The 22528-nt window shown below is 33.1% G+C and overlaps 1 protein-coding gene across 1 annotated transcript in view; it reads left to right on the forward strand.

The window, feature by feature from the left end:
• The window catches only part of LOC128994961 (sushi, von Willebrand factor type A, EGF and pentraxin domain-containing protein 1-like), an 83459-nt gene that overhangs the window by 38491 nt on the left and 22440 nt on the right, over nucleotides 1-22528 (forward strand). The window contains exons 2-3 of the mRNA XM_054419817.1: nucleotides 15478-15595; nucleotides 21087-21145. Of these exons, the coding sequence (XP_054275792.1) occupies nucleotides 15478-15595; nucleotides 21087-21145 (177 nt within the window). The remainder of the gene's footprint in view (nucleotides 1-15477; nucleotides 15596-21086; nucleotides 21146-22528) is intronic.

The following is a 22528-nucleotide window of genomic DNA, read 5'->3' on the forward strand; positions in this document are numbered from 1 at the left end:
ATCACCTTTTCTCCTAATTACCTTTTCTACTAAATACATGTCTTTATATTTGGTCTTTAACAACTCCTCTGTATAGAAGCCTCCTCTGATTATATTACCATTTTCATCTTTCAAGATATAAGTCACAGGCTTTGTATTCTTAACTTCTACTATTGTAAATAGTTCCCCTGTCCAATTTGGGGTATATCCTTTACTAAACACATGTTTATATTTGGAAATTCTCACGCTATCACCTACCTTATATCTTGGCTTTTTAACTTGCACTACTTTAGAAGTCCTTTCATGCAACCTCTCATGCACATATTTACTGTTCTTAATATTCACTTGGTTAGGCTTCATACCTATAGATCTATGCACTTTATTATTATATTTTCGAATTAACTTTGGAAGTAAATCCAACCATTTATAACTCCCCTGAGCACTAAATTCTCTATATAACCAATTCTTTAAAGTTCTCTGAAACCTCTCCACAATTGCAGCCTTAGTTGTAGAAAATGTGTGATAGTGATTAATATTTAATTTTTTCAGTAGTTTGCTAAAATATTGATTAAAAAATTCTTTTCCATTGTCGGATTGAATGTTTTTAACCCCCTTTGGTAGAATAGTTTTAATGGCTTCTGTAACCACCAACCCTGTCTTATTCTTTAGTGGAGCAGCATAAGCTTTTTTAGAAAATGTATCTATTAAAGTTAAAATATATTTATTGCCAGAATTCTCTCTAGCATAGTTTTGCATATCAATTAAATCTATTTGTATGGTTTCGTTTATACCCAATACTTTAAAAGACCTTCTAATGAAATTCTTTCTTGCAGGCTTATGAAGTTCGTATGCAATTTCATTCATTTTTTATAACATCATCCTTTCCTGTAACTCTAAATACATCACCATTAGCCCCAATCAATAGATTATCTTCCATTCTTTTAAATACATAGTTTTCTGGTATATATGGTCTATTATCTATATACTTAAATCCACTCAAAGATGTGGGGTCAGCAACTAATAAATCAGGATTATATTCCATCAAATTAAAATTTTTTTCTCCATATACAAATTTTGATCCATCGTAATGCATAGCTTGTGACATTAGACAAATATCATCCGAATGTTCTCCCTCTGGTAGATTCCTTATAAATTGTTTTTTGGCATCCCAACATTTTTCTTTTTTATCAAAAGTTATAGTCTGTTCTTTTATAACACAGTCAGTTTCATCAATGGCAGGTTTAACACGTACTAACCTTTTATTATAAAAACTCCAATAGCCTGCTTCCATTTTTGGAACTTGTGAAACATTCACAACATCTTTACTATCTGTACCTTCCATCAAATTGCTAAGTTTCTGTTTCTTAGCATTCCAAACACCATTCTCTGATTCTAAAAATTCATAATTATTATCATCTTGTATAAATTTACCATCTTCTTTTCGTATTAAAGTCTGTTGTAAAGTGGGCACATCATCTAAACTCTCACCCTTTTCTACCTTAGTAATTTTCCGTTTCTTAGCATTCCAATTTTTATTCTTAGATTCTAAAAACTCATATTTAGTTTTACCTTGTAAAAAGACATCACCTTTTCTAGTTAATGTCTGTCCCAAAGTTGATACATCATCTACAAACTCCCCATCTTTAACATTACCAATTTTACGGTTTAAACAATTCCAACTATCGTCTTGTAAATTTAAAGTAGGTTCACTACTCATGGTTGCCGCCCTGGGTTCTGCAGGCTTATTATATGGATTATATAAACGATAAAATTTATCTATAAACATATTTTTATTTAATAAATAATTCCACTTTCTCTCAATTCCTCAATAATGGAATCTATTTCATTATCCACTCCTGAGTTACCAGCTTGGCGACTTAGCCAAAGAAGTCTTAACCTATCTACAAGCTCATTAGGATCATCCCAATAAATATAGTCTATTTTATTACCAGTCACTTGTCTCAAACCTTCACCAACATATTTAAATAGAGGTTTGATTATATTAAGATATTTAGTATGTCTATTACTTGAAATTGGTGCACCATCTTTGTAACTCTTTAAATGTCCATTTGTAGCTTCCAAAATTTCTTTATAATTTTGCAAATCAGCCGGAGTATAGTTCTCAGGTTCTTTTAACGTTAACAATTCCCATAAACCTTTTGTCCCCTTGTAGGTTTTATTTGCAACTGTAACATCATCATTGGCAATATCAACTTCCTTATTTCCAATAAAAAATTTATTTGCTTCTCGTCTAATACCATATGTAGTGTCTGTCATACTACTTTTACTGAGGTAATTTCCTAAATAGTCTGATGCTAAAAGACCAAAATCTAATTTCTGTGGAGTGGATGGTTATAATGGTTGTAATGGTTGTAATCTTGGTATCATTGATATTCTAGATGGAGTCATTGGGAGTATCTCCATTCGAGGCCTCTCTGATGTGATTTTCTTTAATTCTTGTAATGGTTCTATTAAAGGTTGGAATGTTTGGAACCTCTCTTCAGCCTCTAGAAACTTGCCACGTTTTAAAGCTCTATATTTCTCTCTTATTTGATTTGCAGAGTCAACCAATTCTTGTTGAATGTTTTTCATCTTTTATTTACATTTTATTTATCTCATTTGACAAAGGATTGTACTCAAACACTTTATCATGTATTATCAAACAATATGCAGATGTATTTGCTGGCACATTTTCTGCAGTTTCAATCTCTAATTTAATATCAACAATTCCTTCTTTCACTGTTTCGTTCTGTCTAGAACAGTCTATTACGATTAGTGGATATTTCTTCATAAACTCGGCCCTACTAATCATAGGATCTGGGATAGTATTATAGTAAGTCTCTCTAAACCTCATAAACATCTCATAAGCTTTAGAGACATCTCCATTTTCAAAGTCGAGATTTAAATCACTGTAAGGATAATATTCAGAGTTTAGAAATACTTTGAGATTTTTTAATTTACAGTGATCAAATTCATCAGTTCTTTTTCGTGCACTATTATCCCTAGCTGTTTGGAAACCAAATATAATATACCTAGGCTTCTCTAAACTTGAAGACGTCTTTACTGACCATGTATGTCTTGTGGTATTAGGATATGATGGAAGTTCATGCAGCTCTAAGCTTCTAAATGCAATTTGCAAATTTTTATTTTGCAATAACATCTTTTGTAATTGTAACTTCTCCCCATCTGATGGTATCACATGTGGCATCACCCATTGAATTGAGTTAAGTGTAATTTTAGGAATCAAATCAGCAGTGCCACTGGCTGGAGCACTAGCGGTTGTTAATATACAATTCAAATCATTTTTGGATCTTTTCAACACCAATTCTTGTTTGACATTTACTAATACCTTATTAAAATCCTCAAATACACCCATTAACAGCTCTAATGGTAAACATGTACTAAACTTGCCACCTTTATGGAACTCTTTTAAATTCGTGTCAGAATCAAATGCTACATTTGACAATTTAGTTGTTTTATTGTAAGAGCTCAATATTTTCATAAGACTAGAAATTCCTGGGTTTCTTACAATGTCTATTTCTTTACCTGCGACTTCGTATCTAATTTCATCAAATAAGAACGCAAATGCATTATTTATAAAATGACCTTTATCATGATTTTCAATTTCTCCCTTAATATACAGATAACTCCTACACGGGAGAGTTAGCAAATCTTGATTATTAATACATATTCGAATTTCATCAGAATTATTTATTGCTAAAGTATTGTGGGGAACATAGGAGTGATTTGTAATTTTAACCACACTATCGTCGAATTGGGATTTCCCTGTAACGTCTAGAAAATCTTCCATTTTTATTAATAGAAAATTTTAACTTTAGTCCTATTGACTTTAGGAACCTAGCATTTTGTACACTTATAGATAAATTCTTATAAATTCTTATATCTTTTTTATATGACAAGTAATTGTAGTTTCTTCTCCGTTAAAGTCAATTGCCTTGTCATGTTGATCGGCAAATGTAATACTGACAACATCTAAACTTCTCTTATTTACAGGAAAATATATAATATTTCTTGGAACTTCAATAATTTTGTAGCCAGGAGGAGCTTCTGGATAAAAGCTATGTATGGTGTGTGATTTGTTGCCATTTAAATAGGACCCGTTTGCAATATTACATTTTACTCTAATCACATTTAAATTATTAATGTTTATTTTATTTGTAGATTCAAACTGAACACCAGGAGTAGAAACACCTTTAAATCCTAATAAAATAGACCCTAAACATGGTTTTGTAAAATCAAACACGTGGCTAGAAAGTAATGTCGCTTTCATAGTTTTATTATTAGCTGTAAGGAAAAAGTCTGGGACTTGCTTTTGAATTTCCTTCGCAAGCTCAACCACCTCATATGTTCCTTCAGAAATTTCTATTGTAACTGGAGCATTGTGGTCATAATAGAAAACATCATCACCTTCACTAATGGTTAATTTTTTTCCTTTAAGTTGATTTAATTTTGGAATAAGCCCTTTGAATAAAAGTTTGGATTTAGTATTAATTAATGCTTCTCCATTTTTATCTATTATAACTTTAAGTTTTCCATTTAATAACCGGTTTAAATCATCAACTGAGATCTCTCCTTTTGGTAATGTCATTTTCTCTACTTTGTAATATGTTAAAGTATTTAGTGGTTTTTTAACATTAAATATAGAATTATAACTTTGAAAATCTACCAATCCAATTACATAATCATCATTTAATTCAATGGGAGGAAAGAACACTGACTTTAGCTCTGGCTCTGTACCCGAAAATGTTATAGTAAATGAATCCATTTTTATAAAGAAATATTTTTTATGAATGATAAACATAAAATTCCACAAATAGAACTATTTAAATCTTGTATTTGATCGGTTGTATAGTAGATTTAATATCCCTCAAAATATTTAATTACTTCTTTTGGAGGTTGGATTCCAAATGGGTCAAAATAAATTACAATATCTTTATTTTTACGATAAGCTGTCCAATGTGTGCCAGATGAACTGTCTAAATTAACTATTCCGCACTCTTTTACTCTTGGTGTTAGATTTTTTAGCTCGTTTTTTAGGTACACCCCTCTGAAGTGAGGCACGTCTTTTGCAGCCTCTAACAGCTGGTAGTTGTCCATCTTTTTTATTAAATTTTAATCCCATTCCCATCTTTGCTTTTGCCTTCATCAAATTTGTCACGGCATAAGCAGCAGCTTTTTCAGCAAGACTTGCATCATTGGCTGTAACTCTAGTCCAAGCTAAGTCTGCTAATCTCATGTCTGCTTTGTTCCGAGCAGCGGTATCGGGATTATTCATGTAGAATATGTCATGCTCTTTACAATAAGAGTCTAGTTTATTTTTTGGAGGTACATTTTTAGCTAGATTCTCACGTATATTCGTTCCAGGTCCACAGTATCGATATGATGGTATGTGAAGTGGGAATGGAAGGTTATTTATAAGAGTATTCAATAACCCTCGACCTCTGTATGGCTTTAGGAATAAACCTTTGCCCTTTTTACATGTTTTCTTATTAACATTTTTTACCATTTTTATTATATAAAAAATGTCTTTTATTCAACAAAAACACAAATTTAAAATAGTAAATACTAAGGAAAATATACCAAAGAAGTTGGGTCTATTTCCTACCAATATTCGATGTGTTATTTGCGGTCCAAGTGGAAGTGGGAAGACGGTTGTAATTTATAACTTAATTGTAAGAAAGGAAGGATTAAAATTTACAAACTTATATTTAATATCCAAATCGTTAGAACAAGAAAAATATAAAAAAATAATTGAAATATTTAGTTTGTGTGATGAAGTGAAATTACACACGTTTACTGACTGTGAAATCACACCAAATGATGTAAAATCACAGTCAGTTGTTGTATTTGATGACATAAATAGTCCAAATATTACACAATTTTTCTCAATGGGTCGACATAAAAATATTAACTGTTTTTACTTGTGTCAATCTTACAGCAAAGTACACAAACATTAACGTGATAATGTAAATTTCCTAATATTATTCAAACAAGATGATTTAAATTTAAAACATGTATATCACAATCATGTTGGTAATGACTTTTCATTTGACCAATTTAAAAATCTCTGTCATCAATGTTGGGATAAAACTAAATATGGCTTTTTCGTAATAGACAAAGAAAGGCCAAAGAATAATGGCAAATATAGATTTATGTTTGACCAATTCTATCAAGAGGATGGTAAGGGTAAATAAATGAAAGATTTTTTTTAACATTTGCATTTATTATATATCTACACATTTTAAACATCGATTTTATAATGACCAAGCGCAAGAGTATTGATGCCATCTTCAAGAATAAACCTCTTGTCATCGTCAAACGATAGTACTTTCTTATTCATGGTCAAGGTTTGAAGATGATGATTTGTAGATTTAATTCTTGTCACATTCTCATAGTAATCTTGCCCAGTTGCAAGACAGTTCAAATAAAGTTGATGTCTAAGGAGATGTTTAACAGTGGCACCATCAGCTCCTTTAGCTTTCTTCACCTCTAAAGCTTGCTTGTCTTCTTCATATAACCATTTTAGAGGAATGTAAGAATATAACTTTGGTCTTAAACCACAATATTCATACATAATATGACCACCTAATTCATCTTTAAACTTTCCAGTGACTTTTTTATTTTTATCAGAGTATAAGAAATGGTCTTTACTATATCCAGAGGTATCAAAATAGTGTAAGTCACATTCTATTTCCTTGTAAAAGTCCTCTGTAACTATAGCATACATTAATGAATCTGTATCTGTCATTAGAAATCTTTTATTCTTAAATTTTGACATATAATTATAGTGGAAATCATACATTATTACTTTACTGATATCCAAAATCGTCATTCCTAAATATATTGGTTTATTAAACTTTACAACTAATTTATTTAAATGTATAGCATGTAAATTGTTATCAAACTTTTTGCTACAGTCAAACCTTGGATTAGTGACATATTTTGTTAATAGTGACTCATCCTTGAGATATATATCACGAAACTTGCGTTGATTCATGATTGTTCGACCAAAGAGACTATTATTTAACAATTTATAAAAGTCTTTTTCGAAATCAGTTTTAGCACATTTGCGTTTTTCAATATTAAAATTAATATAGGGTGCAAGCCATTTAGACTGACTAAATTTTAAAATTCTATGGTATTTTGTTAAATCAAACCCAATTCCTCATATTTTTGTAATGCTTTATAATGTAAAATATATTTAGTTTTGTCATTTAAATTTGGCATTAATTTGCCATTCATTTTCTCTGGTGCTAATGGATAGTCATTATGTAAATCATGTAAGCTTTTATCATATTTTAAATCAACTTCTAAAATGTATCCAAACTCATCATTTTGATTATATTTGTAGTCTATCTCATTCGTCCAACAAAATCCATCCATAGGTAGCTGCTTGCACATCGCTGTTGAGTATAGCGAGTTACAATCTAAATATATTAAATAGACACTCTCTTGATTGGGATCATAATGTTCACCCATATATCTATTATTTGCTTTAGCGTAACGTGTAGAAATCATACTGACTCCTCCTCGAATCGCACTTTCTATGAACAAATGCATGTCAATATCTTTGAATAATTGTAATTTTATTCCTGTCATTCTAAGACAGGCCTCCCATGTAAGTCCAGGAAGTGAATACATATGTACAGGGTCAAGTTTGTAATCTTTTAAACACAGGTCTCTAAATGTCTCAAACACATCAGCCAGTAGCAATACATCTGTTTTAAGATATAAATCATGATATTCTTGTAAATTATGTATATTAAAATGGGTCCATACATTTTTAGCATGTTCATATTCATTGGGAGAGATATGTTCTTTAGTTATAGAACTGTAAAATGTTTCAATTGGGGGTAGAGACTCTGCGAACTTATCTGGTCCCGTCATATATTCATAGGGATATACACCTTTACGTTGTAGTAGTGGATTTTGTATGAATCTAAATGTGTTCAAATTGGAAGCCAATTTATATAATGGAAGGGACAGAAAGTTGTATGAATCTAAAAATACTAAATCATCAACAGAGAATGATATATATTTTTCCATATCTTTAGCTATACAATTTAATTTACGTTTATTAAACTTTCCCAAATGTTGCATTATTATGTGACCATCATAATTTTTCAAGTTATGGAAGAATACTGGTATTTTCTTTGTTACTTTATAGTTTAAATTACAATCATTGTGGGCAGCTCCACGGTATTGTCCAGAGGAATGGCAATGATCTCTCACCCTATCAAAATATAGGGGCTTTTCACAAATGTGACAATGTGTTGAGTTTTGGAAAGATACCTCTTGCTCAGGGGTCATTTGAAGAGGAATATATATTGCCATTTGATTTTTAATATAATCATAAGCCTGAAATAATCTTTCAAAAAACACATCCATAACATTTGTGCCACTGTACAACTCTTCAGAAATAATTTTTGAATCTTTTACTACGACAAATGCAAATCCCGATGGAATATGTATATTAGAGTTTATAAAGCATTCAAAATCTGCATAAATTACATATGGGGCTTTAAGTTGATATTTATAGTTTTTAAATTGTAATGTATCTTGTTTAGACATTTCCACTCGTTGAGCATCAACGTTTTTACAATATGTTGCATGACGTTCTAATATATCATTAGTGTAAAAATGTTGCAAACACAACTTACAAAAATGCTTCTTATGGTCATCTTTTGTAGAGTGGAACATTAACTTATCAAAATCACGAATTAAACAGTAATGTGATTTAAGACCTTCTTGCAATAATAATAAATCAATGTGAATATTACTATTTAGTTTGGTTGTTCTTAATGGATATATAAATTTATCATATTCAACCCCAAATACATTAATACTTATATCATTCTGTGTTTCAAATTTATCTATATCAGATATTTTCACAGGATACTTTATGTTTGTCATATTCAACTGACTTTCATAGGGTGTATAGTTTGAGACCCTTTCAGCATTGTTTGCATACCTTTGATGTAAAGCTGCTAAAATCGACCAAAGAAAGCATCTATTGTCAGAATTCTTTATATTTAAAACAGCATGTTTTGATTGAATACTTTTTGGGGTGGGGATATATGACTTTGGAGTTAGGGGTTTATACTTGTAAACATGCAACTGCCAATATTTAGTATGGTCATATATCCATCCACTGCCTTGGGCTTGATATTTGTGTATGGAAGCATCAATCTTTGAAAGTGCATTTTCAATTTGAGGCTTTAAATCTCTCTTCTCAATAGTTAAGGTAGTAAGACTTCGAAAATCTGCTATACATTCTTTTTCATTAACTAATTTACCATTTTGATCCATTGAATATTTTATAAATTTGATTCTCCTAACTAAAGTCCATTTTATCGGTAGAGGACAAGACTTGAGATTATTTTCAAGTTCAGCTCTAATCGATTCACCCACAAATTTAATCATTGTGTATGGACATTTCATGCAAGAATTAACATGTCTTTTAAAATGTCCAACAACATTTTTCTTACAAAAATTACAAGTCTTGTGACTTTGTAATATATGGGATTTTAGAGTCATGTTATTTTCACAGATTAAATCACAAACTTTACATACATTCATTTGATGAATTGCCTTGTAGTGACGAATCATATTACTTTTGGTGGAGAGCGACACGGAGCAGTGTTGACAGGTGGGCCTCATTTTTATATATAACAAAAAAAATGTGTGCCACTTCTATTTATAGACTTTTCGAAAATTTCAAAATTTTGGAAATTTTAAAAATTTTCAGCTAGAAATTAAAAATTACTTCAACAGATCCAAGACTAGTAAGGAGCAAGCCCAAGTGAGTGACGTTTTCACCACGTCACCACTAGAGGCAAGAAACAACCATGAATCAGGAGCATGCCCGCGCCATGAGCCGAGTTCGCGTGCAAACCACGCACATACATGATTTTGAAATAGAAATATAATATATCAACTGGAAAGGGGAATGGTAGATGTACTAGCAATTGTGCATGGGGCAGAGGGGAGTGGTGAGGGGGTGAGGGGTGAGGGGGGGGGGGAAGTGGCCCAAAAATGCCGAACCACAAAAAACGGCAGCGACAAACTATACTACTATACATATACACATACATGGGTCAATAAATGATTTTTTTTTATTTTTGCTTAATATCGAATATATTTATGGGGAATAACTAAGAAATAAGGTTTGACAATTTTTATAGGGATTTGCAGGCAAAGATCAGGATTTTAGATTTGGTGGCCAAAAATAATCCCCATAAGAATAACATGGGAAAAACGTGTCTAAAGTGGGGTAAAACCGGCAGTTCTCCACTACTTCTCTACCCAGTTACTATATCATATCAATACTATTATGCCTGCTTCGGAAAGTCCTAGAGGAAGATGATTTGCAATTTCGACTAGGCTATATCTTGATCAAACAAAACCACCTACATGGCTTGCACCACTTTTAGCTGAACCAATCTTTCATATACATATTTCATTTGCAGATGTGGAATGTTTATTAATATTCTCTACCCAGTTACTATAACATATCAATACTATTATGCCTGCTTCGGAAAGTCCTAGAGGAAGATGAATTGTAATTTCGACTAGGCTATATCTTGAGCAAACAAAACCCCCTACATGACTTACACCACTTTTAGCTGAACCAATCTTTCATATAATATTTTCCAAAGGTACTATACGTGTTAACGACCAATTTTCCACTTTTGAGAGATTTTTTAGTGCTGGTAGCTGAGGAATAACTTTCATATTGTTCCAAAAGGCTTGAGACGTTACTGTATTTCTTTTTATAATGTATAAGTACACCGATTGCAGGAAACGATGATGTCTGACATTTCAATGTATCTAGAAAAGACAATTAGTTTTTCACTAGGCCTAATGTAATGGACAACTCTTTCTTTCTTAAGGAATATCTAAAAATGTTTATTTTCATACCCATTGATTATGTAACCTGAACAGGTGACTCAAGCAGTTTTAAAATAATGATTGTTCTGTGGAACTTTTGATTGTGTCAAACAGTTCTGCTTATCAAAAATCCTCAAGTAATTAATATATAAAAAATTATACAGTCACTAAAAATCATGAAATAATTTATTTTTGTAAAAAAATACAACCGACTTCAAACGCTCTAAAAAGAATGAAATAATTTCAATAAAGTAAACTTTTGTATTAGGCAAGCTCACGTATTTCAAGTCAGCGCGGCTCAAACTGCAAATATGATTGAAATTAAATATTGTGTGTGTATTTTGAAAATCAATAAATTGTAGCTGGATAACATAAATATATAAAAAACATACTGAACTGTTTTGTTTATATATTAAAGGAAATATTTTCTTGTATTTATGTTTACTTCAGAATAAATGCATTATGAAAATAACACACACAAATGTTCTATATGAATAGGAAAATAATTTAGTTTGATATTATGATAGGGAAAAGAAGCTAGTTTAGTATTAAAACGTTACTTTTCCAAGTTAGAAACATTTAAATGCGTTATAATCTTTTTAAAGATACTCGTTAATACCACTATAATGCCGATCTCTGATTACGGTAATAAAATAACACTTAACGCATAACTATGAAAAAGACATGCAGATTAACACCTTTAGTTATAGATAGTCACCTGCAATATGAACACCCTCTTTCAATTTTGTATCAAAAATCATCATAGAGTCGCGCCGACTTAAAATATGTGAGCTTGCCTAATACAAAAGTTTACTTTATTGAAATTATTTCATTCTTTTTAGAGCGTTTGAAGTCGGTTGTATTTTTTTACAAAAATAAATTATATTATGGTTCTATCCCCAGCTCGGTATAGGCACTAGACTTCTCATCCCATTGTAAATTTTGAAGCTCGTTTTGCGTGTCTAGTTCATGTCTGGTGACACTGATTGCTAGTGTCGACGAAATTTTGTTTTTTATCATTTTAGGTTTATTTCAATGATTTATGCTTTACTGTTTGGTTATACAGGGTGTCCCGTAGCTCTCTGGGCACATGTATATAGCGTTTTTTCGTGGAACGGTTTTCGTGAAATTTGGCTTCACATATTCTAAATGGCCGCCATTTTGAAATAGTTATTTATTTTTTAGTATAATTTCTAATGAAAATAGATCATAATAAGATAAACATTTTTGCAAAATATCAACGCTATATCTCAAACCGTTTAGGAGTTATCAGTTTTTGTTGTTGTTGTAAAAAACACATAAATACATGCAGACGGAAAACTAGGCACCACAGACCCATGTTCCTATGGTGACATGTGTTTGTCTTGACCTAAGGAATAACGCTATGTACATATGTCCAGAGAGTTACGGGACACCCTGTACAACTAAAGGACGAGTCATTGTTTATGATCATTTTATTTTGCTAAACGAGGTTTTAAATGTTTGAAATAACAATAAACAAAAACGACCTCTACAGTGCACCGGAAAGAGCTAACAATAAAATTGGCTTCAGCTGTTCCATAACGATTCGAAATCTACTAATGGAGTACGTTTTATCTATGGTATAGGTGATGTAGTGTTAATTTGCTAATCAATTATTGTATAATAAATTACCTTATGAAACTGCTGAGTCTACTGAGTTGTTGTATAATACTGTTGCGACGCCGTGGTCGGCACAAACTGCATTGTATTCGTTATCTGACATCTAAATTTGTCAACAACCAACAGTGCTCGCGAATGTTGCATAAGGAGCGACAATTTGTGAAATCAATTTATTATGAACCGTTCTGATTAAAAAGCATGAAATGACGACAATTTACGCCAATCTTCAACTTTCGTTGCCAATTACTGTTCAATACGGGAATAGACTCAATACATCTCAATAAATATTGGAAATAATTAGGGGAAGTTCAGGCTCTTCAATAGATGTCTTGAAATATACAAGAAACCCTCATTTATGTTTGATCTGGATCATAAGTTGGCAACGAACGTTGAAAGCTAATACAAAACGAATCTCTAGCAGCTCAGAGGTTAGACTCTATCCTTTAAACCGAAGGTTGGTCGGTTCCCCTGAAAAAGGAGGGTATAGTGTTTGAATTCCAGATTCAGTTGTCATTAAATATGAGTATTGATCACATGTCATCTTTTGCATCTGGTTAAAAAGTATCAAGCATGGATTTCGACGAGTTTCAAGCAAAATCTGTTTGAAATGTGAAAGAATTTTTCTGTCAAAAATAGTAAACTCGGAAATGAATAAACATTTTCTTCGGTTGGTTCTTCTCTAGCAAAGCAATTCTTGTCCTACATCAATAAGCCTCTCAGCAAGTACAGAACTACTAGAAGACAAATGTTTAACCATCACTGAGCACCTCTTTAATGTTCCAATAAATCCCCCATGGAAGTTTTTCATGTGAATTGTATCTTGATGTTTGTCTTGATGTTTCTGAACTCACGTGGAGCTGAAGATCTACCTATTTAAGAAACATAAGTAGGATAAGTCCTCTAGATTTCTGTTTTGGAAAACTGCTTCTACAAAACGGGAGTCACCGCTTGAAATGCAGCGCGTATCAACTTCCGCGATCCTGAACTGGGCTATTGCCAATGAATTTCACCTGAGCCTTCCGATGGCTACAATGGACACCCGAGGTGGAGGGCTGAACTGACACGACCCTCTTGCACGACTGAGGCAGACTGACTGCGCAACAATCTTAGCTGATTATGAAACCCCGACACTCACACTCTACAGTCTACCTGTCACTGGTCAGCAGCTTGATAGCGCTGTGAATGCCAATACAATCTCTCAGTCCCAAAAGTGCCCATTGTTAGCTCGCCAGTCTATCGATATGGGGCTCGGCTGGTCTAGTTGGAGTGCAAACTTCTGTCATGGAGACCCTGTAACAAATCTTGCCAAACCAGTAAAAAATTGTTTGTGTCATTGCTTGATGGTTCGGAATCCACCTTAAGTTTTAGAACCGATTCCAGTGATTTAGAATGAGCTTTTCAGGCAAGAACCTTCGCGATGGAACAGAAAGTTCAAAACCTCAAGAGCTACACAGAACTTGGAGATATGAAAGTATATCCTATTTTGTTGGAGTAAGGCTGAAAACATTTGCTACATTCTCGACCCCCTAAATTCCAGAAACAATAAATTAACTGATGCCATATAATTTTAACATCGCCTACAATATGGTATAACGTTTGTGTGATCAAATGAATGATCATTTCAACCTTAATAATATGCGTAACTGTGGTTATGTGAGATACACACACATACTTGATGTACTAACTAACTACGTCATCATCATTGATGACGCTTGTGTTTTAGCAAGTTGAACTGCTTGGACACAAATTACTCAGCTATATTTTAGAGGTTAAGAAATTTTCCCGATAAGAAAATATGCCTTCCCTTGCCTCCATTGACGCCAGCTCACACCGTATGTCCCGCAATCAGAAGTAGCACAGCCCATATCTGCAGTTTAGAGGTTGAGCTAGAACACACACAATGTCAAGCCGTTATCGGAGCCGCAGGAAACGTCCGTGCTTCGCTGACCACCGTCTGGTCTACTGGACGCTCCAGTGAACGTCCATACATTGTCCTGTCAGCCCTTCCCTTGCCAATTAAACGGCAACTTAATCAAGAGGGCTTAGTTGCGAAGAAGCATTGTTGTTTGGCTTAGATGCCCATTGAGTAGTTGCCATGAAGCTACTAATTTGAATGTTTCAGTAGGATGCTGGAGTTTCATTCAAATCCTTTTCGTATAAAGGTTGGTTACGAAAGGTTAGTTAAGTTACGTTAGCTGCGAAGACACTGCATTGTTCATTAAGCCCATTCAGCCCTGAGTTTATTTATATCTTGATTCTTCAGTAGGTTTCATTTTTTTCGTTTATTACCTCTTCGTTGAAATGAAGCAAAGACATAGTTTGTTTTTGAAACCCATTTAGTGGGAATATCCCTGAGGTTTCTAATTTGAATGTTTCAGTAGGAATTTGGAAGACGCTTTTCGAATTCCCTTCATCTTAGCGGTTAGTCGTGGAGATCTTGCGTTGTTTATTATAACAACGTCTAACTTGTAAGCCCATAATGTGGGCAAATTTCTAAGGCTACTGTCAATTAGGCCTACAATGTTTTATTAGGGCTCTGAAAGGAGTTTTTTTTTTCAATCCTAAACGTATATTTAGGAGCAAAGACACTCAGTTGTTTGTTAAACCCATTGAATGGGCTTTCCCTCAGTTGCTACTGATTCGAATGTTTCATAGTAAAGAGTGTTTCAAACCTCCGTCGTCTAAATTTTCAGTTGCGTAGACACTGCATTACTTGTTAAGTAAATTGATACACTATTGCATACACATCTGCTTGTGTTAAATTTGTCACTGATGAGGTTCTAATTTGAACATTTCAGGGTTTTCTCATCGTGACTCAAGTCTGATAGGTCACTTTATACTGTAATTTGAAACAATTTTCGATGTTTGATTTATGTACAGCAAGCTTTAAGGGCTTCTACTAATAAACCACCTAATGTGTTGTATAATTTGATGCTTTTGTTGCAGATGTACTGTGCGGACATCCAGCAGTCCCTGTCAACGCTAAGGTGACACTAAGTTCCACAACGTTGGTACCAGGCACCACAGCCACTTACAGCTGTGACGTGGGCTACGAGTTCTTTGGGTAAGTCTCCTTGATATTTGGGTATACTTCCTAGATGCGTGTGTAAATATCGCTCATAAGTAGTGGAGTAGAAACTCTGTTAGTAATATGGTAAATGTTTGTCTGCACTTTAGTTTACGTCCTACAGTCGTTAGAATTATATATCGATTATTTCATTCGATGTATCAAGTTCGGTTAGTTCCTAACCTAATTAACCGAATGAAATAATCGATATATCGAATAATCTATATATCGATATTTTTCATTCAAATGAGTGTAGGACGTAAAACTAAAGTGCAGCCTGTCCTATAACTAACTTACTATAGCGATAATAACTTACTATACCTATAGTAGCTATAGTAAGTTCATTACCGGGTGGGTTACTTCGGTTCACAAATCTGACGAAGCAGCATAAATTTGGCCCTATAACTAAAGGACTAAGTTTCTGCAAAAACTAGATAGACTCTAGTTCTTAATTAGATTCTAACGAGTTAATACAGTGCACTTAATCACTGATTTGTTAGATTAGTTGTTATGCTTGATGATACAGTACAAGAAATTAAAAATGGGTAGATAATATTGTTAAAAGTGAAACGCCTAGGTACTTTTGAACTTAGGCACTATTGAAGAGTATTTAAGATCCCAGTCCAGTTTTAGAAAGAAAACAAAAACTAATGCTGTCTCCGAGTTCCAGACTGTTAATTATGAATTTTCGTCGTATACACAGACTTTTTAAACAATGCAAACTTGAAGAACTGTACCCTAAAGTGGATATAAACTGTAGCATTTCCTCACACATTTTTTTCTATAAATACTCTTATGACAAATGTTTGCTTATCCAGTATGTATATGTATGCTTACTTACACATAGATCTCGAAAACGGCTTCGACGATTTCCTTCCTATATAAATATTTTTTCTGGCCTAAAAACGTGATTGACGACCGCCACTACCTAGGTAAAATTCGTATTTCACTAGGCTACTGCTACACAACTCATTTTAAAATTTTAAAATTTAACATTAGTTTTGTGGGTTGCCAAGTAACTATGTTGGTTGAACAATATAACAAGGAAAAAGTAAACAAAAGGTTGTAACATGTGTTTATAACAAACCAGCCACAGTATACTAGCAAATACATACAGTACAAAGGAAAACATCAGTAAGGAGCAAAGATTACACTGAAGATTACTAGGCAAAATAGTACCGATCAAATACTGATTATTCTACTTGGCTCTCTCCTACAAAGACTTAATCCCCAAAGTACTGAGGCAATTATTGTTAGCAAACTTTGGTTTACCATTGAAATACAGTAAATGCCTATTTAATTCTACTTTATTATATTTATTTGATTTAAATTACAATTTAAACAAACTGTCAAAACAATGTTAATGCAAGTATAAGCTAATTATAAACGTGTCATTTTAACCATCGACTGTAAAATTGAAATTCCACTGAAACTTAAATAATAAAAGCCAAAATTAGTTTATGTAAATCAAACGTTAATTTCCTTTGGTTTTGAATTTACAACCGAAACAAACTATACCGAGCCTTAGCTCGGTCCCCCGGTACTTAGTGATATGAGAACGCGATGTCTCATATTACCATGGTACATGGCAGTTGTACTATAACCGGAGAAATAATTGTCTTAAAAGTTACTAATTGAAAACTGACTTCATCTCAATGAAGAGAATTACACTCTTTGTCTGACACCATATTAGTGTTGGAAGACAAACTTATGTAAATATTTGGGTCTGATTTGTCATTCGCAATTTGTTTGAATTGCGGCAATGTTGATGCTATTGTGATGCAAGATATACAATCAGGGACAATACAATGAGTTTATATTGTTAAGGCGGTTTTCATAATCCTAAACCGCTTGGCTGGCCAAGCAAACCTGCGTGATAAAGTTGTTTGAAACAATAAGAATAATACCCCCGCCGCAGCAAACCTGCAGACTTAGCGAATTTCCATTTCCCTGAATGGATTTACACTAAAATGTCTCCTTAAAAAAATCACATTTATTCCCTATTTAAATAGAATCAGTTTTACACAAACTTAGGTTTGCTGCAACAGGGAGGGTAAAAGTGTTTTTTATGTAAAATGTTAATAGTTAGTAAGAAATAAAAACATTTTCCAAATTTGGGCAAAATATGTTTATAAACAAGCAAACTACAACAGTTTACTTATTCTCTATAAGAATAACATGAGAATTTTAAATTTACAATTTTTTGGAATTTTCTCCGTAACCATTAGGCGCATTATAACTCTTCAATATACTAAATTATTTGTTTTTTAAAGCTCTACAAAATAGTTTAGAAAGAAATTGCAAAATTTTATGTTTTTGGGTCAAAAATTGGAAAAACCCATTTTTACCCCATAAAAGCCCCCATAAACCCCCGTTCCCATGGTCCGATCATGCTGGTTCGCGAACTCTTTCGAATAAACGTAGGTTTACACGTTTGTACCAAATTTAATCAAAATCGGATCATTTTTGCTCGAGTTATCGCGCTAACGGACACACACACACATATATAAATATATACAGACTGTCCCAAAAGTCCCGGACCGGTTTAATATTTTCTAAACGACAACAGATAAATCAACAAGATTTGGTACATCAACATCACACCTAAAAATCTACTTTTTTATGGAAATATAAATTTTCTGTCACATCATGGGGACGTCCCGCAAGGAGTCAGAAGGAAATCTTAAATAGAAGCATAGGTTGACATGTACATCAGATTAAAGGTCTTTACTAGCAGAATATAATGCTGCAAATTTAAACTCAAACGGACAACCAAGTCAAGAGTAACAGTGGTTCAAAGATTCATTTAATTTGCATTTGGGGGCAGAGCCCTAGGAGTCAGAACATTTTTGTTAGCGTAAGCATAGGTCGATATGCACATCAAATTAAAGGTCTTCACTAGTAGATTACAATGCCGTAAATTCAAGCTCAAAAGAACGCCTGAGTAAAAAATGGCAGTCGTTCAAAGATTCAAAATGGCAGGTTCAAGAAATCTTTGAACGGCCGCCATTTTGTAACGGGTGATCCTTTCGAGGCGCGGTTTCCGGCATTGAACTCTGCTAGCTAAGCCCTTTAAACTGATGTGCATATTGACCTATGCTCCTATTTAAGATTTCCTTCTGACTCCTCGTGAGACGTCCCCATGATATGACAGAAAACTGATAGTTCCTTAAAAAAGTATATTTTTTAGTGTGGTGTTAATGTGCAAAATTTTATTGATTTATCTGTTGTCGTTTAGGAAATATTAAACCGGTCCGGGACTTTTGGGACAGTCTGTATATATATATATATATGAATTTAAACGGATGGTGTTTTTGGCCTCTAGGGACCTCAAAACGAAAAAAAAAATCGGTCCCGGGTCCAGGTCTTACCGTGAGTACTACGGTAATAGCTTATTCCCTATATATGGGAAATTCGCTAAAATGAGAATGGGGTTAGGTACCTAATATTTTATTTGAATCCAAACACCACATAAAAATGTAGGTTTACTGTATTTACTATTTGTGTATCTAGTATCAACGCTAGAAAAAATACGTTTTGTGGAGTGATTTTGGATCAAAAAGACTATAGTGGTAACATAAATAATCGTCAGCTAATTCGTAAGGGCAGTAAATCTACATGGAAGTATATTGAAACAATGTAAAATTTTATTTAGAAATCGTCTTGAAACTACGAGTTCATACCTAAATAGAAATAGATACATATTATAAAGTGTACTTGTTTCATAACAGTGCCAGTAACCTTTGTATCCATTTTATTCCACGACATTGGCGTATTTTTTTGCGTTTTCTGTAATCGAACGGTCCAAATACAAGTCTACAACGTCGATATTATTATTGCGGCTTTGCTAAATTATTAATTTTATCAGTTGTTTTACACTTTTTAAATAGCCTAATGAAGGTATGGTTATGCAAAAGCACCAAGTTTTGGACACAGTTCACGTTCAAGATTAAGTACAGAAACTTCGCTGTATTCAGAGTTTGAACTTTTCTATGTCTCATTGTCTCTGTATTTTTGTCCAATGGATCCGCTGTGGGGAAAAGTGCTAATTAGGGTTTTCTTTGGGGAAATGTCTGTCAGGAAAGTCACAGGGCTATACATTGTTGGAAGACCTAGGTTACTGAAGAAGAGTACCAAAAAAATCAAAATAATAACTTAGGATCCACAATTTATTACAACACGCATTTAATATTTTACTAATTTAGTTTCTCTCAATACTACCAGCTATCTGTTGTTTTAGTGCTTGGTCATAGTGTTATTCGTATACACCCTAGATCTCCTTATACTGTCAATAACATTATATGTACTATAATAACATTAAACATGGCTCATTCCCTATATGGCAAATTCAGTAATGAATGTAAATTTTTTTGGGATGATTTAATTTCAAAACAAAAACAGAATTATTTTTATATTCTTTTAGGAGTAACCCTTTCCTTTCAAAGGTATGAATTTTGTCAAATTCTAATAGTTTCCATACCTACACACTAAAAACACTAAAATTTACAAATACAAACTAATGTATACGTTGCGACTTCTTTCGTTGCTTACACAATCTTCTGTCTTTAAACAAAAACAAAAGAATAGACAATAGTCTTCGTGAGTTTTTGTTTTGTTGGGAAACAGCCTTTTTGCTTTGTTCTTCTTTCAGTCAGTTATTGTTAACGTAAGCGCTGTTTGAACTTATTGACATTTTTTGCAAGGAAATAGTTCATATCCTGATCTTTTTCTCGTTGCTATCTGATGCTCTTTAGGAGTCTGCTAGTTCAATCCCAAGCTATTTGTAATTGGGCTTTCATTTCAATCAGTAATGCTAACAACTAGTGTTTTGGACCGCCTCCTCACAAAAAAATATAAAAAAATCACAGAAAATGGCAAACGATCGTATAAAATACTCAAATGTAAATTAATGTGAATTCAGCATGTTCGGTTAAAAGACTAAAGAAATATTGCGGTTGAGCCTAGAATCGATCCTTTCCTTATAGTATACAAAAATATAATGGTTATTTTTACAAAACGAGAATTAGCCGACTGACCCAGTCCAAGTGGAACCTACGTCCGCTATATTAACACACAAGCCTCAGGAATGTCGGGATGACCAGTTCAAGTCCGACCAAGTTCAAGTTCGCAGCTTAGTCACCTGCTATCGGTAACCTGGTCAACCGGAGGCGCGACTTTCTCCCGCCCTTTCGCGAACGGCACCAGCTGATCTGACAGATGATTAGAGAGTAAGAAGAAATACAGTAGTAGTCGACATACTGATGGAAAATAGAACAGAAACGGTGTAGATCATGAACATAAACTAATGCCGTCACTTGATTGATTGTAAATTAAATGCAACAGCTGGTACTGTTTTATATTTTGTACCTATGTCAAATGATATTGTCATTTCAATAATAAACTTTATTTTCTTTTGGGCCAGTGACGTCTTTTGGGTTTACTGAATTAAATTGTACTTTCTTGTTTAACTTGAAACATTTGGTTTCAGAAATGAGATCTCGAGATGTAACGACAAAGGAAAATGGGAAGGCGAGCTGCCGTTTTGTGGTAAGTTTACATCTACCTTATAAATAAATAGCCTATGTGAAAATATATACAAACACGCTGAGCTGAACATTTGATATTAACAAGAATAACCTCAACTATCCAAAGGGGAGGTAAAAGACTACTATGAAATCCAATCTTGCAAAACATTGATTCAAAACGTGGCATTAATTTAAATATCCTAAATATAAATGTATCACTTGTAGAATATGGAATACCGGTAGTTTAGTTTACAAGTAAGTAGTAAAATTACAGCAAACGCCCATCACCATTCATACAACAAGCCCAAAACTAATAAAAATCTTGACGATGTGAAAAATGTTTGAGTTGATATATTTTAAACATTATATGACATTGCAGAAAGATTGAATGCAAATTCACACAAGTCCAAATTAAAGCAAAAAATGATTATTTATAATTTACTTTAGTTAGGTATTGTATTCGTAATGTAGAATTTGACATCATGATTCGTGGCATCTATGGTCGAAACTACTTGTTGAAATAAATATTAATTTAAATGGGTTCTGATCTATATTTTATAGTGGTGAAAAATTAACTATCTCAGTTTCTAAACTCAAAACTCATAAACAAACACTCAGATCATAACTATCTACGAAACGCACAATTGGGCACGTTAACGTCGAAAACAAATTTATTGTGTTCAACGATTGGAAACATATAATTATGGGTAAAAGTCGCCACGAATGGCCTCCAGCAGTTGACAGGTTGTAAATAATTTCTCCAAACGGGGAAGGTCATGAAATTAGACATTTAGTGGATAGTAAAACTGTTAAGTAACTCTACTCTGGTGTTCCGTTTATAGAACGTGTTCATTAAGTTAAGTCATGTAACTTTCTGTAACATCAACACGTCAAATCTACTTGTGCAATAGGTTACTTCACTCTTTACTTCATTTCTGTAATATTTGGTTCAAGTTAGATTCGTTTTTAATTTGTGTGGGTAAAAATATATTTTAAAGATAAACATGCATTTCGGCATATTTTTTATCATTATCAAAGTTGTTTTTGATTATTAAGCTTATTTCGTTTATTTTTTGTGGATTAAAATGTACTAGTGTCCCTGTTGCTCGAATTCGAGCAATTGCTAATTATAACAGGCGTTATTTTAAAAGGAATAACTACCATAATTTCTGATAACTTTAAAAGATTCGACTCAAGGATTATGGAAATACTCAATATGTACATAACAGATCGATATAATCATCATTTCTTGTAAATATCTTATAATTTTTCAGAAGCTGATCTTGTTTATTTAGTGTATTCTACAAATAGCCTTACTCATAGCCACATTAGGTTGTCCATAATAAGGATTATAAATGGCATTAAAAAAACATTATTTCTATTTCTTCTCCTAGGTGGTGTTCTA

This window comes from Macrosteles quadrilineatus, unplaced genomic scaffold, assembly GCF_028750875.1.
Source record: "Macrosteles quadrilineatus isolate MER2022 unplaced genomic scaffold, UCM_ALF_1.0 Scaffold_5__1_contigs__length_97177068, whole genome shotgun sequence".
NCBI lineage: Eukaryota > Metazoa > Arthropoda > Insecta > Hemiptera > Cicadellidae > Macrosteles > Macrosteles quadrilineatus.